The sequence below is a fragment of the Colletotrichum paranaense genome, assembly GCF_030867605.1.
Source record: "Colletotrichum paranaense strain IMI 384185 chromosome Unknown Scaffold_8.1, whole genome shotgun sequence".
NCBI lineage: Eukaryota > Fungi > Ascomycota > Sordariomycetes > Glomerellales > Glomerellaceae > Colletotrichum > Colletotrichum paranaense.
The window spans coordinates 2374268-2388686 of NW_026848966.1; the positions used below are offsets into that span (position 1 = coordinate 2374268).

Genomic DNA, 14419 nt, shown 5'->3' on the forward strand with positions numbered 1-14419 from the left:
ACGGGAGAATGAGGTACGGTGCCTTTGCTTTGAGCCTCCAAGCCCGAATGAGAGCGGGCAAGGTGAAGTGAAGTAGGGCCAAGGGCCCGGCAATAGAGACTGCAAGCCGCGGATGGTAACGTAGGCAAAGTTGAAGGAGAACTTTGCTAGGAAGCTAGGTCGACAGACAGAGGGAGCCACACGTATCGAATTCGTGTTCTCGGGGCCGCCCAATGGACTGTTTGTTCTGAGCAGAGCAACTGTGAGTCTATGCTCTAGGTCTCTGGCGAGCGTCAAGGCGTTTGTCTTGTTTTGTTGTTGATGCCGAATGAGAGAGAAAGAAATGGCACTGGTTGAGAGAAAGGTCGGAAAGCGGAGGAGGATGAGGGGAGATGGCGTGGATGGAGCACGCGCAAAGAAAAAAATTGGAATGCTTCCGACTCAGATGTGACTTCCAAAGTTGGGAAGGGCCAGTCGGGGGTTAAGGCATGGTAAATGTACCCTGGATGGCTGGAATTACGGTGCCGCGCCTTACATTGCCCTGAGAACAAAAGATAGGCGGACAGGCGGCAGAAGGGGGAAAAGGGGAGAGAAGGGGGCTTGCCAGGGAAGAGAGTCCAAAGACGGAGACGGCGAGGGAAGAAATGGGCCCTGGAAGGGGAACTTGAGAGGCTCTAAGCTCGAAGTACCTGGCCTGACTTGGACCACATTCACAGTCGCAGTGCCACGAGTGCCTATTCAGCGTGTCAGTGTGTGTGTGTGTGGGCGGTTCGGGGCCAGTACGGGAGGAGGTGTTATCGTATGTACCTGGCTTGGGGCTAGAATATTTGGTGGTACCAGTATCCGTAAAGTAGTGTATGTACTCCGTACGGGTAGGAGCTAAGGTAGGAAGACTGTCAGAATGGACGCGTGAGGTGGGTGAGGTGAGGTGCCCTGGCTGGAAGAAAAGTCTGGGTGCCCGCTCTTAGCACTAGTCAAGAACATCAGGCGTCCACGGTTCAGGGCTGTGAGAGTGTGGTTCCCATCCCCCTACAAGTCTCCGTCCGACTCTGCTTGGGCTGGCGCTGGTGCTTGCGATGGCTCCGTCCCGACTGGCTCCTGTTGGGTCTGACACTGGCGGGGATGGGAGGACTAAGAGCAAGGAGGAGAGTGACGAGCTCTTCTCTACTACTCCTATCTACATACTTACTGTGCAAGGTACAGAGACAGGTAGCAAGGTAAAGGGCTTATGGTTCATGGTTTAGTGAGACGCCTCATGTTCTCGACAACTCCCTGCTAAGGTACTGCCAGTTGCAGACTCGGGCAACCTGGGCAAAGAGGCGTCTATTGCGTCCATTAAACCCTCGTGGAGCCAGCAGAGCACATGGAAGTCTAAGCTTTAGTGGGCCACAGGAACAGGCACTTCACTCCCAGTCCCCAGGAGCAAGTGAAGTTGGAGTTGGGCACTTAAGCATGGATCAGGACGGAGGGGGTCAAGCAGGAACAGGAACGCTGCATATGGCAAGTGAAGGATTGGCTCTGCATATACCTCACAGTATGTACTTTGCTCGGTTCCAAGTGGAGGCAGTAGTAAAGACAGGACAAGAGATGACTGAGTCTGGGCACTTGCTCTCCATCGAATAAGGTACTTAACATTGGATATTGGACATTGAGCAGAAGGGAAGGGCGCAACTGCCTCGGCACAACCACACAACTCAAAATAACCTCGAGCACGAACGGATGGAGGCACTTCAGACTCCCCTGCCATTGTTTTCGTTCATGCTACTCTCTCGGATGAAATATGAACTGCATGCATGGCCTGGGCCCTGGGCCTATACGGCGCAGAGTGTAGCTTTTTGCGTGCGGAGCCTCTGTTGTACCTGTAGATAGGCTTCGGACTGGAGAGTACTAATATTGGTACCTTGACATATACTTCATATCAACAGCCATTGTAAGATAGTCTTTAAGGGGGCCGAGACACTGCGACTGGACTCCCTGGCGGGGGTCTTTTTTTTTTTTTTAGACGAGGTGACAGGCAGCGGGACATTACCTGCATGCTGGGATTTTTCTGTGATTTCCCAAGTGGACTCGATGGTTGATTGCTATTCCCCCCTTGTTCCATTTTTCTTCTGTGGAAATACCGTTTGGAAAAGTGTCACTGGGTATAGATACCTCATACTGTACCGGTACGGACGATGCTCTAGGTCCTCGTAGAACCCGGTACAACTGCTGGGAGGGGTGCAGGGCGAGGTGGGAAAACGGCAAAACGGGAACAAACGGCGCATTCCAGTACACTTCAACCCACCTCAACCCAAGGTACCTTGATCTTGAAGTAGAGGTAAGGTCGGTGAAAGACCGCCACCGGGGGATGTGCACTGATGGAGCATAGGGAGGTAAAGATAAGCTACACGAGGCTCCTTACGCACCATTCAGGTGTGACTTGGGCCTGCTCCGTATGCTCCTACTGACTGCTGTCCATGGGCTGTTGCTTCTCTGTGTGTACGAAGTATGTCTGTCCGTCGTCCGCCTTCCTACCTTAGTTCACGGCCTCACCGTCGTAGATGGAGGTTACCTGACGTTAGTTCCGTTCCGCAATCAAGGTGTCCGTAGGTACCCAAGGCAGGGAGGGTCCTCAGCACATTGGGTACTTGAGCTTGTGTCAACTTTTGCCGGCGGTGCAGTGTGAGAAAACCTTCACCAAAAGTACCTCCTCGAAACAGCAACCACAACCAGAGCAACCACCACAGTTACCAGCACCTCCCTTTTCTGCATGTGCTTTTCTCTCCTCTCCCTCTCCCCTTCTCCTCTTGTCCGCACTTCATGCGCGTTCAAGAGCTTAAAAAAGTCGACACATCAACATCAGGGATCGGGCACATGCCTCGGTCCATCAGGCTCTAGACCAAGACATCTGTTTCTCTATCAACTTCTCCATCTGCCATCCACGAGATCACATATCTCATCGTCTTCGGGCCCACCCATGTTTCCGCCGCACACCCGCCTGTGACGAGACTGGGACTGTCTGCGCCGTCCCGACTACGACCAGCAACCTGCGCCTGTTTATTTCCGTCAAGCTGCTTGGACCGCACACACCCAGTCTCGTCTCCCCAGCAAGTACTGGCGACGCAGCTTGGCCACTGTATCCGTCCAAGAGCGATCTGGACGGCATTACTGCGTATGGACAGTATCGGACACGGCCTTCGATAACCACGTTTCCGGCGACTGGCAGATGATATTCACGAGGCGCCATCTGAGCGACCTCGCCCTCACTGCGAGGCAACACTCACCGGACACAGCTCGCCACCATAATCCATCACTTTGAGTGACGAACCGACTAGACATGCAGCAGTCACCTTACAGTGTGTATTGAGCTCTCTTGACACCTACTGTCCACAAATACACCCTCGTAGTAGGGCACTGGCGTGTCGCACCGGGATTAAACCGCGAAAATAACCCCAGCAAGGATACGGCCCCCACGTCCCCAGAAAATGGCGTTCTAGAACAAATTGGTGTGTGCCTTGGCTTGGTGAGTTGGTCCGTCTCTGGTGGTGTTCGCCCCTGGGAGTTGGGAACCGGCAACCATCCACCTGCCACACCCAAACCCCAGCCCTGGCCCAGCTTAATTGCCAGTTGCGCTACTCATCGATTGCCTGTTCTCTAATTCTGAATTGACAGATAGGAACCGGCCGAGTCCAACAGCCATTCGTGCGGGTGTCACAAGAGCCCCAAAATCACCCCCTGGCCACGGCTTTTTACGGCTTGCGACAGCCAGGCAGAAAGAGAGACGATGCTTACGGATACCTTGGCCCGGGACGGAGGTCGACATGCTGGTGTCGGTGATTTGGGGGCTATGTATCCGTAGCACTGCCCTGAATGTGCTGTGTCAACTGCGTCTTCCGGTCAACCTTCCATCCCGAAGCAAGCCCGCCGGCCATCTTGTTGGGACGATTTCCGGCCGCCGTCTCGATTTGGTGTGCCTCACTTGGCTTTCTATACCCTGTATCCCAGTCTGCCAGGGCATTGACAAGGGACGATTATCCCCAGCAAAGTTACCATAGAGCTGTCTGGTGCCACAGCAATCCATCATTTCGGTCGCGTGCGAGCCGGCGCATCTCCCACTGGTCCAAACCTCGCGCTGGCCGAGACAATGTGCACCAAACTCCAGGGTATCAGTCATGGTTCTTCGACGTTTGAGGCGAACCGTTCACCGATAAGTCCTCGGTGTTCTCACCGCTCGCTACCTTGTCATCAGCCATGAGTCGATATTTCTGACAACTGGCGGGACTCTGGAGCGGCTTCCGGCGCAAGGTCCATCTTTGCGGAGGATCGAAAGTGTGTAGGTGACAAAGGGGAGAGAAGTGAAAAAAATCGTTTGCAGCGAGCTCCATTCGCCCGCATTTTGGGCCTCTCTGCGAAAATTCAATTACCAGACTACATATGCAAAAAGACTTGTCGTGGTAAGCACTTTGCAGCCCCTTATTGTGCCTCGCTGCCCGAGTAGCTAAGACAAAAAGTCTGGGGAACCAATATCGGACCGGGCAGCTTGCTTTTCCCGACCTCGCGGTCCCGTTCCGTTCCCCAACTTCCCCTTGTCCCCGTGGTCTTCTGATCTCATTCAATGCGGGGGAGCATCCGAGAACCACGTCGTGTGACCAGGTGCCGCGACCTTGCGACACCACAGCTCCTCCCCAGAACAACCATACATGGAGCCATTGGCTAATCACTTGATGAAGAGTCCGAACACAACCGCCAGCCGCTGCTACTTTCGGGGGAGTGGAAACGCTGTTCCCGTCTCACTCACACGCGACACCATGGTGGAGGACGAAGATCACCTCTTTTGTCGCCTCATTTCCCCGTCTGGCAAGCCCATCCCATGTTGGTCGTTTCGTGGGAAGACATTGACCCAGCCAAAGACGAACTTTTGCACCACCGAATGAGGTAAAAAATGACAACAGCCGAAGTTCCCTGACACCATTGTCAAATAGTAGCATTGCGCTACGTAACGCTAACGAAGTCGAATTTCGACACGCCCGCCTGATGCAGGCACAGCGTTGGGACACATAGTCTCTTTTCTCCGCCTTTTTCCAGCCGACGGACGATACGCGATGGCATGAAAGGCCAAGTCAACTTCGTAGCCAGGCGGGCCCCATTCAACGACGTGTAATTGAGTGGGACGATGGTTTAAATCACTGCGCCAATGACTACTCCCGAAGCCGCTCACCGACTGTAAAGCTAACACTTCACCGATGAGGGGGGTGAGCCATGAATCGTCAAGGCCCGCTTGGACTCTGGGGTATCGTCCGCCATGACGTTGTTTGGATTCCTTCTCGAAGCACTCGTCTGACAGGGGGGACGGACGGGGGTTTAGGGCGATGGAAATGTTACAATGCTATTGTGCGCAGCAATCTCTCTCGCAAGCGCGAGCCCCCGAAGGCCGTTGATGACGGACCGTTTTCTAGCGCGTCTGTCAAGAACGGTCTTCTCTTCATGGCCCATGGGGAAATAAAGGTTCCAGGCAGCTACGGATGTCTTTGCTTCTGGTTGGGAACTTTGGGCTCGGCTTCCTCAGTAGGGACCGAGTCCGCAACGTACCTTTTGTGCGTTCCGGATCGATCGACGCACCACCGGCAAGTGTCTTCGGGAAGGGGGAGAGGCGAGGAGGAAGATGAGCCGAACAAGTGCTTTGCATCCTCGGCTTCTCGAATGCCACTTGCCTCGTGGGAGATTCTTTTCCCAGGTGGCTCTCTCCCGAAGCTCTCGCTCTCTGCCGAAGTTCTCGGATGGGTGTCAGCTGAGCAGTTGGCAGAGCGGAGAGGACCTGAGTCTTACACTCTACGACCGAGGAGATGGAGGGGCACCCGTAAGATTGAGGAAGGTCCACGCTCGACGTTGAGGTTGCAGTTCCTACGGCCGAGGCATCGTGGTAGGAGGGTGGGTGTGAGCTCCAAACTCAGCTCTTCCGCTTGGACCTCGGAGGAAAGGAGGCAGAAGACTGACCAACGAGAACGGTGAGACCTGGACTAATGGCTGTTTACCACATGGATAGCTGCCATCTAGGCAGTACTGCTAGAATCCCGTTTCTTCGCTCTCTTGTTACTCTTTTGGAATTCGAGCTCTAGTCAGGTTGGGGAAAGGGAAAGATAACATGACCAAAACACCAGGAGTCATCGACTTCCAACATCACGTCTGGGAATCTAGTACGCCGGATCTTTCCTCATTCCAGTGAAGGGACTGTCGAGTAGAACCTGGCCTGCTATTTTCCCCTTGGATATGGAGACACCAATCTTTATCGATACATCATGCAAACTCTCATCCATACTTGACGAAGATGCGTCGCCTCCAAGGACGGGGGGGGGGGGGGTTGGGGAGGCATCCGATTTCTTATTTCCAACGAGATGACAACACCTAGGTAGCTCTCGTGTGGACTTCGGCGGAAGTGCCATTGACTTGATGTTGAATATATTTCCGTTGGCATTCAACTCGGGGGTGTCCATCACAACACCCCTCATCACAGCACGTTACAAGGAACAAAACGGATCACCGCCTCTAGACAAGATCATTGTTGTGATGAGAAAACACACATCTCTGCATTCGAACCATACCCCGTAGTTACTGTTTGGTATCATGATAGACAAAAAAAAAACTACCAAAAAGAAATCAAGTCCCCGGTGCTTGTACATATCCCGTTCTCTTCCACCCTCGTTTCGTTGCCATCGAGTGGTATGTGTGTGGCACTCCTCCTCCCCGTGTCCCCAAATCATGTTTTCCATCGTCCTTGAAGAAGAGAACTCGCTTCTCGTAAAGCGGCGCTCTTCTCATACGCGTACAAATAATGAAAGAAAAGTAAAGGTTTGTTGCAAGTATGTGTTGTAACATGCGTGTGTGTTGTGGTACGGAAGCAGTAGTTGGTTGACTCCTTTTTTGCACATGCTCTATGCCAGAAGCCTCCTTCAAAACGCCCGCTCCCACTTGTGACTTTTGAATGTAAGAAAAAAAGAGTGAGCAAGCCAGTCCGCTTCTTGGGGTAGACGAGCTGGGTCATTATTAAGTTAAAGTGAAAGGTGCTGAGCGACCAAACTTTCTTTGGGGGTCGTATGCCAAAAAAGAGGAAAATTTCAACAAAATTGAGAATGAGGGCCTACGTGATGGCCAGTGTAAGTAGTGTTGGGGAGGCCGAGTAGATAGCATACCCCAGACGACTAGTCATCAAGCTTGAACATCCGCCTGAGCGTGCCAAACTTCTTCTTCTTCTTGCCCGAGGAATCCAACTGGACGCTCACTTGGTCTTCTTGGTACCCTGAGGTAAGTACCTGGTTGGTGCTCCTGCGCTTCATGAACGTCGGCCTGGACGCGTCCACAGGCTTGTTGTTATCAGCCGTCATCGGCCGCTTTTCATCGTCAAAGTTCTCCTCGACGAGCGGCCAATTCTCCATGGGTAGCTTCTGGAGCTTCGACCCATTCGTGCCACGCAGAGCCGAGATTTCCGAGGCGCTGCGCTCGAGTTTTGTATCCATCCTGGCACCGCTTTCGGCGGCAGCGGGTCGAGAGATCTTCCCGGCATCAGAATCCTTTCTGCGCCGAAGGATAGAGAGGAAGCTGCCTCTGCGTTCGTGATTCGGTCTGGTACTAACAGCAGGAGCTGTGGATGACTCCGTAAGCCCTCCACGAGGAGATCCGGAAGACGGCAAACCCTGGCCGTCCAATTGAGACTTCACCAGGCGGCCGCTAGCGCCAGAAACCTTCCTCGGAGATAATTGAGGCTTCTGCAAAACAGGCGGCGGTGGCGCCTCCTCGTCACTGCTGTCAGGCAGGTCGGGAGAATCTTCTGCCTTTTCGTCGTATCGCGGAGGAGGAACCTTCATTGCAGCCGCCGCAGCAGAGCTTGATGCGCGCATACTCTTGGGCATGTTGTGTGGCGCGGGTGCAGGCGCTGTCTTTTCATCTTCGTCACTAGAGTCGACAAATCGGCTGCGGAATCCAGAAGGCCCAGCATCTTCTTCGTCGCTGGAGTCGCCAAAGCGGCTCTTTCCAGGTTTTCCAGTCACCTTCTTAGAAGATGACTTACCGAAAGACGGCAAGCGCATGCGACGCGTGCTTCCGTCGCTCGAATCACTCCGCAGCGTGCCTCGCATAGTTGTACGATTGCCCATACTGATCGGTGGCTGAGACGGCGATGCAGGTGGAGACATTGACCGGAGGCTGAAGCGCGAGTTCCTACCAGCTGCAGCCTGCTCGACCTCTCCGTTAGATCGCATCGATTTTCGGAAGCCAAATCCTTCCTGCTTCGGTCGAGACCGTCGGAAACTGGTCTCGCTGGAATCGGACCCGCGTCGACGAGGTGTCGACTGCATTGCTGCCTGCATAGCTTTCGCCATCTCTACGCTGGACATGTTGCTGTCCATAGAAAGGTGCTTGGAGCGAACATCCCGACTGGCCAGTGTTGCCGAGTTTGCTCGTTGCTGGGGAGCAGGCCCTGATTGAGATGAGCCGTTCTGTCTCATAGACTTTCTCATACCTCCAGCAGCCGCAGCTTGTGCTTGATGAGAGCTTTGAGGAGCTTGATTGTCCGATCGCATCGACTTTCGCATGCCAGAATTCGTGGCGGCGGACGGCTGAGTCGGTGTACCACGCATTGTCTTCTGGAGTCTGCCATTAGCTGGCGCAGCCTCTTGACCCTGCCGTCCTCGCATAGTCTTCCGAATAGCGATTGGAGGCTCTGCTTCATCTTCTTCATTGGGGGCTCTCGTTCCAGGTTGAATTTGGTAAACGCGCTCGGGGTTGATAGAGGCCTGCTGTTGTTCAACTGGGTCGCTCTTGCGAACAGACTTCTTCCTCTTGGGTTTCACGGGCTGGATGACCTCTTCGAGATCGCCTTCGGCCCCAGCTTCCTCCAGCGCCTCTTGCTCAAGTTGCTTTCGCTTGTCGCTTGTCAGTCCCTTCCAGTAGAGCTTGGCCTTCTCCCACTCGTCCTCTGGTTGCTGCGAGCTGCTTGACACCTGTGAAACCTCAGGCGCGTGGTGTGCTCCCGAGACATCAGCGTCACGAGCAGTCTCCTGATGCGAGTCTGTCAGAGCTTTCTGGTAGAGCTTCTGAGAAACCTTGTCAGAAACAGGTGATGCGACGACGGCATCGAGAGACATGAACCCATCGCCGTCGATATCTGATAGATCTTCGTATGCGTCACTGTAGATGCTATCGCCTTCGGACGCAGATTCGTCGGTGGGAACAGAGTGAGGAATAGCCTCTACGGGTGCCTTGACTGTGCCATTGGACACTGCAGTCGTTGTCGGCTGATCGAGCTTTGTCACATCTGTACGAGGCACAGCGCGGGCATGCACAACGTTGTCTTCGCTGTCGTCGTTTGGGAAGCCTCCCGGTACGTCAAAGTAACTTGGACCTGACTGGCTGGCCGGACCGTTGGTAGCTGCCTCTCTGGGAGTCGGTGTCGGCTGAATGACGGAGATGGAAGGGACGAAGTCTTCTTGCCGTTCAGCGTGATTCTCATGAACAAGATTTGTCGAATACTGTGGCTGGTCGAGCAATTCAGGATGGTCGGCAATGATCTCTTCCTTGACTTGAGCAGGAGGCAACGTTGGCGCGGGCTCCTGGATAACCTCTGAATCTTGGAAAACCTCCGTCTCATCTTCGTCTTCAGAACTCGTGCTGCTGGGCGAATAATAGCCGCTCCCTTCCATCGACGTGACTACGGGCGGCAAGGGCTCTCTGAATCTCGATATGTTTGCAGGGTTCCTAGCCGTCTGCTCTTGAAGATGAAGAATCGAGCCAACATTATGGTCGCTGGACTGACCAAGTGGGATCGACCGGTCTGGCGTGCGTTCCGGGGTATCTGGACCAGATGTCGTCGGCGATTCAGTGGGCCGGACAAGTGGCCGCTCCTCTTCACTGTCCCGCGGCATCTTCTCACGGACGCTGCCGAATGTGGGCAGAGCCGGTCGCGGTTGCATAACCTCGTCTTCATCGAGGGCAACCGCATCTTTCTTCCGGCTTCTACCCAGGTGGTTGTACCAATGTCTCTTCGTGTTTTGAGGACTCAGAGGAAGGGGTGGGTCCAGCTCTGGCTTTGCAGCAGATTGTCCAACGACCTTGGTGTTCTCATCGTCAAAGCTGACCCGTACGCTCTTTTTACGCGGCATCGGCGCCTCCACTGCGGTGGCCTCACTACCGAAACGGCTTGGCCCGGACGCTTCAGAGCCCTCGTCTGACGGTGAGGCACCACGAGATGGACTAACTGAGTGTTTCATGGCAGACTTTCGAGGAGAGACGGATCGCGGAGGAGGCTCGTGCCTGATGGCTAGTTGATCTGCGCCTAATGCGAAGCGGGCTGATCTTGCAGGACTGCTTGAGTGCGCACGTCCATTCCGGATACTGCCATGCTGCTTAAGTTGTGGAGGGCTGGGTTGCCTTTGAGACGACATCTGTGCTGGAGCTTCGACAGCTGTGCTTTCGGATGACAGCGTTGGTTGCTTCGCAGGCGCTGAGGACCTCACGGGTACTGCATCAAGAACATCAGAAACATCGTGGCGCGCTGCCGGTTGCTCGGCTTCGGCCTCGTAGGAGTCCTCAAAGTCGTCCTCGGATTCCTCCTTCACCATAGAAGGCTTCCTTCCTAATATGGGAGCGCCTTGGCGGGGTTCCGAATGCGGTAGAATCGTAGCACCATCACTTTTACGTACATCCTGCACAATCGGCTGCTCTACCTCGGGTTGGGTTGCCGGTTGCGCGTAAGCTGGTTCAGGTCCACGTTGAGAAGGCTGTTTGGTGGTTACGACAGGTGATGGAGACGGTTGCTGGTGCGTCGGCACAGTCCTCTCGACTTGAGAATGCTTTTGTTGCTCAGGTGCGCCGGTAGGAACCCGAACTTGCGGTTGTTGCTTCTGGGCTGGTGCCGGTGCCGGTACGGGCGTGGGCGTGGGGATGGGCGAAGACTCATCAGTTGGTACCGCAGTGCCTTGCGCTCTACCCATCGTACCTTTGGCCAAGTGGGAACCACTTCTGGACAGTTCTTGCTGGTGTTTCGACTTCTTGACGGGTTTCTCAGCAGCATCCCGAACTTTCTGTTCGCTTACCAGCAGGTTCACCCTAGGAACCATCCTCCTTGAATTGGGGTCATAAACAAGTGATTGGGTTTCCGACGCCGTCGTGTTGCGCGACGCTGCTGATTCTGTTCGGCGGGGTGAGACAAATCGCTGGCTACTTGTCATTGACATGCTCTCGACGGTTGGTGATGCCGGGGGCGATGCGCCTGGCACCCTCGGATATGAAAAGTTTATAGAAGAAGTTGGGCTTACAGCTCCCGGGCGAGATTCTGGTGAGGCGACGCGCATTTGGGCATCCGACGTTCTCACGTTGGCCAAGTTGCCCTCGTGTGCGGCGCCAAACCACGATCCGGCGCCATCTTGTTTCTTCTGACTCGCTACGCGGAACGGCTGCATCTGTAGACTCGTCGACCTCTTGTGGGAGGAGCTCTGGCTCGTGATGGATCGTACGTCGTCCGGGATGTTCGGGACCGGCGGCGCATCGGCGGCAGCAGCCACTGGTGTTCGGTGTGGTGAAGGTGAGCGGAAGGTGCGTTCCGTCATGGAGCTCTGGCTAGGCGATCGATGCAGGTCCCGTTGAAAGTCCTGGCTTCGCTGCGACGAGACCGATCGACTGCGCCTTTGTGTTCGCTTTGTTTGTACTTCGGCTACGTTGATGGGCGTCGTAGGTCGTGATCGCAAAGCGGCGGCGGCGGCGGCAGATGACAGAGACGAGCTGGATGCGCGTCGCGCGAATGCTGAGGCAGCTGCAGTAGCAGCATTAGGGTTTGCGGTTGCGGCGGTCAATGGCTAGATGGCAACAGGATCAGTTGTGAACCGCAGACTCCGAGCAGGAAGGTAGCGCAAGTCGCATGGGAGCAAATGCTCTTGGTGGTGGTGAAGAACAAACATGCAGCAAGCCGGTACGGTGAGAAAACTATAAAGCTGAAAAGCATCAGTCGGCACAATGACGACATACCTGATTGGCCTGACGGTGCCTTCGCGAACCTCCAAACATGTTTGCTTTGGGTTCGGGAATATCGATCAACGGCGCATGGCCTGAGATGGTTTCGTAGCAGGTTGCATGGGATTAAAGGTGTAGCAGGAGAAAAACGGAAGCGCAGGAAGAAAAGTTAGTAGAAAGAAAAAGGTAGACTGAGGAGCAAAGGCCACAGGGTGTGGTGGGAGGGGGGAGATAGCTTGGATGACTCTGGAGAGTTGGAGTTTTTCCTGGGGAGGCCGAGAGATAGAGAAAGAGAGGGCGTAGGGTGGTGGTGTTGGTGGACGTCTGCGCCTTTGAGTAGTGATGTTCTGGGGGGGGGGGGGGATGGGCGAGCTGGGGTGGGAGATGTGGTGGATTAGAGGGATGGACGTGGATGGGACGGGATGCGATGGGATGATGACGGAAGAGGTGAGTCGGGTTCGGCCACGATGGGGTGGGAGGGGCCCCTGCTCTGTGCGCCGCTTTCATTTCACGTTTTTTTGCTCCCATTCCATTCCTGTCAGTACATTATCCACTCATTATTACCTATCCGTACATACTACGTACAGAGAGAGTAAGGTACCTACGGATACAGAATGACAGCAGAACGCGACGCAGAGGCAGAGAGCGACCTGCACCTAACCGCTGCTGGCTGAAGGCTTCTTCTTTCTGCTGGAATCACCCTTGTTTCGGCCCTGCCGCTTTTCTGCTTTGGGACGACGCCATGCCGGGTCTGGCTCAAGTGTCTCAAAGCAAGAGGGTGCCAATCCGACGGGCCCTGCTGCTAAAAATTCAGATGCCCCTGCCCATGTCGAGCTGGCCTGGCGCTGGGCAGCAGCAATGCAGCGGGGTTGGGAGCTGTTGCTACCTTTGCTCGCGGTGCTGGCAGTTCCTTCGCTCGCGGCGCTGGCTACTGTGCCTACCTACACAGTACTTACCGAGGGCGATCTACTACGACGTTTTTGTGACAGCTTCGATGACCTGGCGACCCTGTGTCTCCCAGGCATTGGTCCACTTCCATCCGAGAAAAGGCAAGACTCAAGCAAAACTTCGGCCCAAGATGATGCTACTTGGGGGGTTGGATGCTGGGAAATACCAACAATGCCGTCGTCATTAAAACACAGCTCACACAGCCGAAAACTGTCTCGTCACCGGTATACCTACTATACCCAAGTACAGAGATATCGCGCCAGTTATCACAATTACTTACCCAGTGTCGCAATGGACTCATGGAACACGCATCAATCTGGGACGTCTATCTGTTTCCATTGTCCCCTTGTCCAACCCCCGACGATCCATCCGTCGTGTCTGAGAAGTCTACCCAGAAGTCTCACGTCTTTGAAGGCACAGGTCCTACCGAACGAACTAATCGAGTCTCGGCTGTTGTGGTGAGGCAGCCACGGCAGCCAACCGAGGAGCCGGCCTTCTTTTTGTCTTCATAAGCTATGGTCCCCATGGAGGCGGCTCAGCCAATGGCAGGAAGTACTACCAGCACCACCGCCGCCTGTGGGTGTACATACCAGACTATGTACACGACCACATCCACCGACGGATACGTCAAAGTTCCAGAGTGCCGAACCTCATGTGGAGTGGAGTAGCTGATCGACGTCCTCGCAGAACCTTGAGCCTGGGGGGGCTTGCGTTGCGGTGCGGTGGGTGGATGGGACAGGGTTGTTTCAGGCCTGGCCCGACTGACAGCGAAGCTTTTCCAGTTCTCTCTTCTCTGCTCTGTTCAGTCTCCAGCTCCCTCCCGAATCTCCGTGATCCACCCCTGGCCTGTTTCCTAGTGGACTCTGGGGGTTATGATTTGGAACTCTCCGGCGCAATCCCGCCGACGGCTTGCGCGGAAACGGCTTTAGCGGATGGTGGGAAGCTTGATTTCAGATCTTGTCTATTCTCATTCTCCCTGGTTTACGTTAGACGTACTGCCCTGATTGAGGCTTTCCGATAGTTGAACATGTTCTCAAATGTCGAAAGAGAAGATACTTGATGACACCGATGCGATTCGGAGTGACTCTCCGAAGATGCCCCTCCGACGACCCCAATAACACCCACTACCGACAGCTCCATCACCCCCCCAGAGAATAACACATCATCAGCCTCCAGGGTCTATGCATGCTCCCTCAAGCCGCAATGATCTGCCACGCAGGGAAACGGAAAGCAACGAAAAGTAAATAAAAAGAAAATCTCCTCAACCGTCGACGCAGTCCCAACTCCCAGAAGACCCAAACATTCCCCAGGCGGATAGCGCGGTCAGAGCCCTCTACGGTAGCGTTGGAATCCGGTCTTTTACGCTGCGACATCTGCCGGTAGGCCAAGCTATCTCTGTTCTAATTCCCACCTCACGACAAAAGTTCTAAATATGAAAGAGCGCAAAAACAGATACGGATATCATTGTTTTGGGATAGTTTCCGATGCTTCAAAATCTCCATGTTACCCACTTAAC

The 14419-nt window shown here is 54.5% G+C and overlaps 3 protein-coding genes across 3 annotated transcripts; 2 read left to right on the forward strand and 1 right to left on the reverse strand.

Annotated features, from left to right (window-relative positions):
- Nucleotides 1-1431: 1431 nt before the first annotated feature.
- CPAR01_10605 (uncharacterized protein) lies at nucleotides 1432-1602 on the forward strand (the record flags this gene model as incomplete). Its single annotated transcript, XM_060494865.1, has 1 exon — nucleotides 1432-1602. The coding sequence occupies one exon, from the start codon at nucleotides 1432-1434 to the stop codon at nucleotides 1600-1602; it is 171 nt and encodes a 56-aa protein (XP_060347047.1).
- A 3615-nt stretch (nucleotides 1603-5217) lies between these two features.
- Nucleotides 5218-5967, forward strand: CPAR01_10606 (uncharacterized protein; the record flags this gene model as incomplete). The annotated part of the gene is made up of 1 exon (XM_060494866.1): nucleotides 5218-5967. The coding sequence occupies one exon, from the start codon at nucleotides 5218-5220 to the stop codon at nucleotides 5965-5967; it is 750 nt and encodes a 249-aa protein (XP_060347048.1).
- Nucleotides 5968-7154: 1187 nt separating this feature from the next.
- On the reverse strand, nucleotides 7155-12009 carry CPAR01_10607 (uncharacterized protein; the record flags this gene model as incomplete). Its single annotated transcript, XM_060494867.1, has 2 exons — nucleotides 7155-11801; nucleotides 11971-12009. 2 exons carry the CDS (start codon nucleotides 12007-12009, stop codon nucleotides 7155-7157), a joined length of 4686 nt encoding a protein of 1561 aa, XP_060347049.1.
- Nucleotides 12010-14419: the final 2410 nt, after the last annotated feature.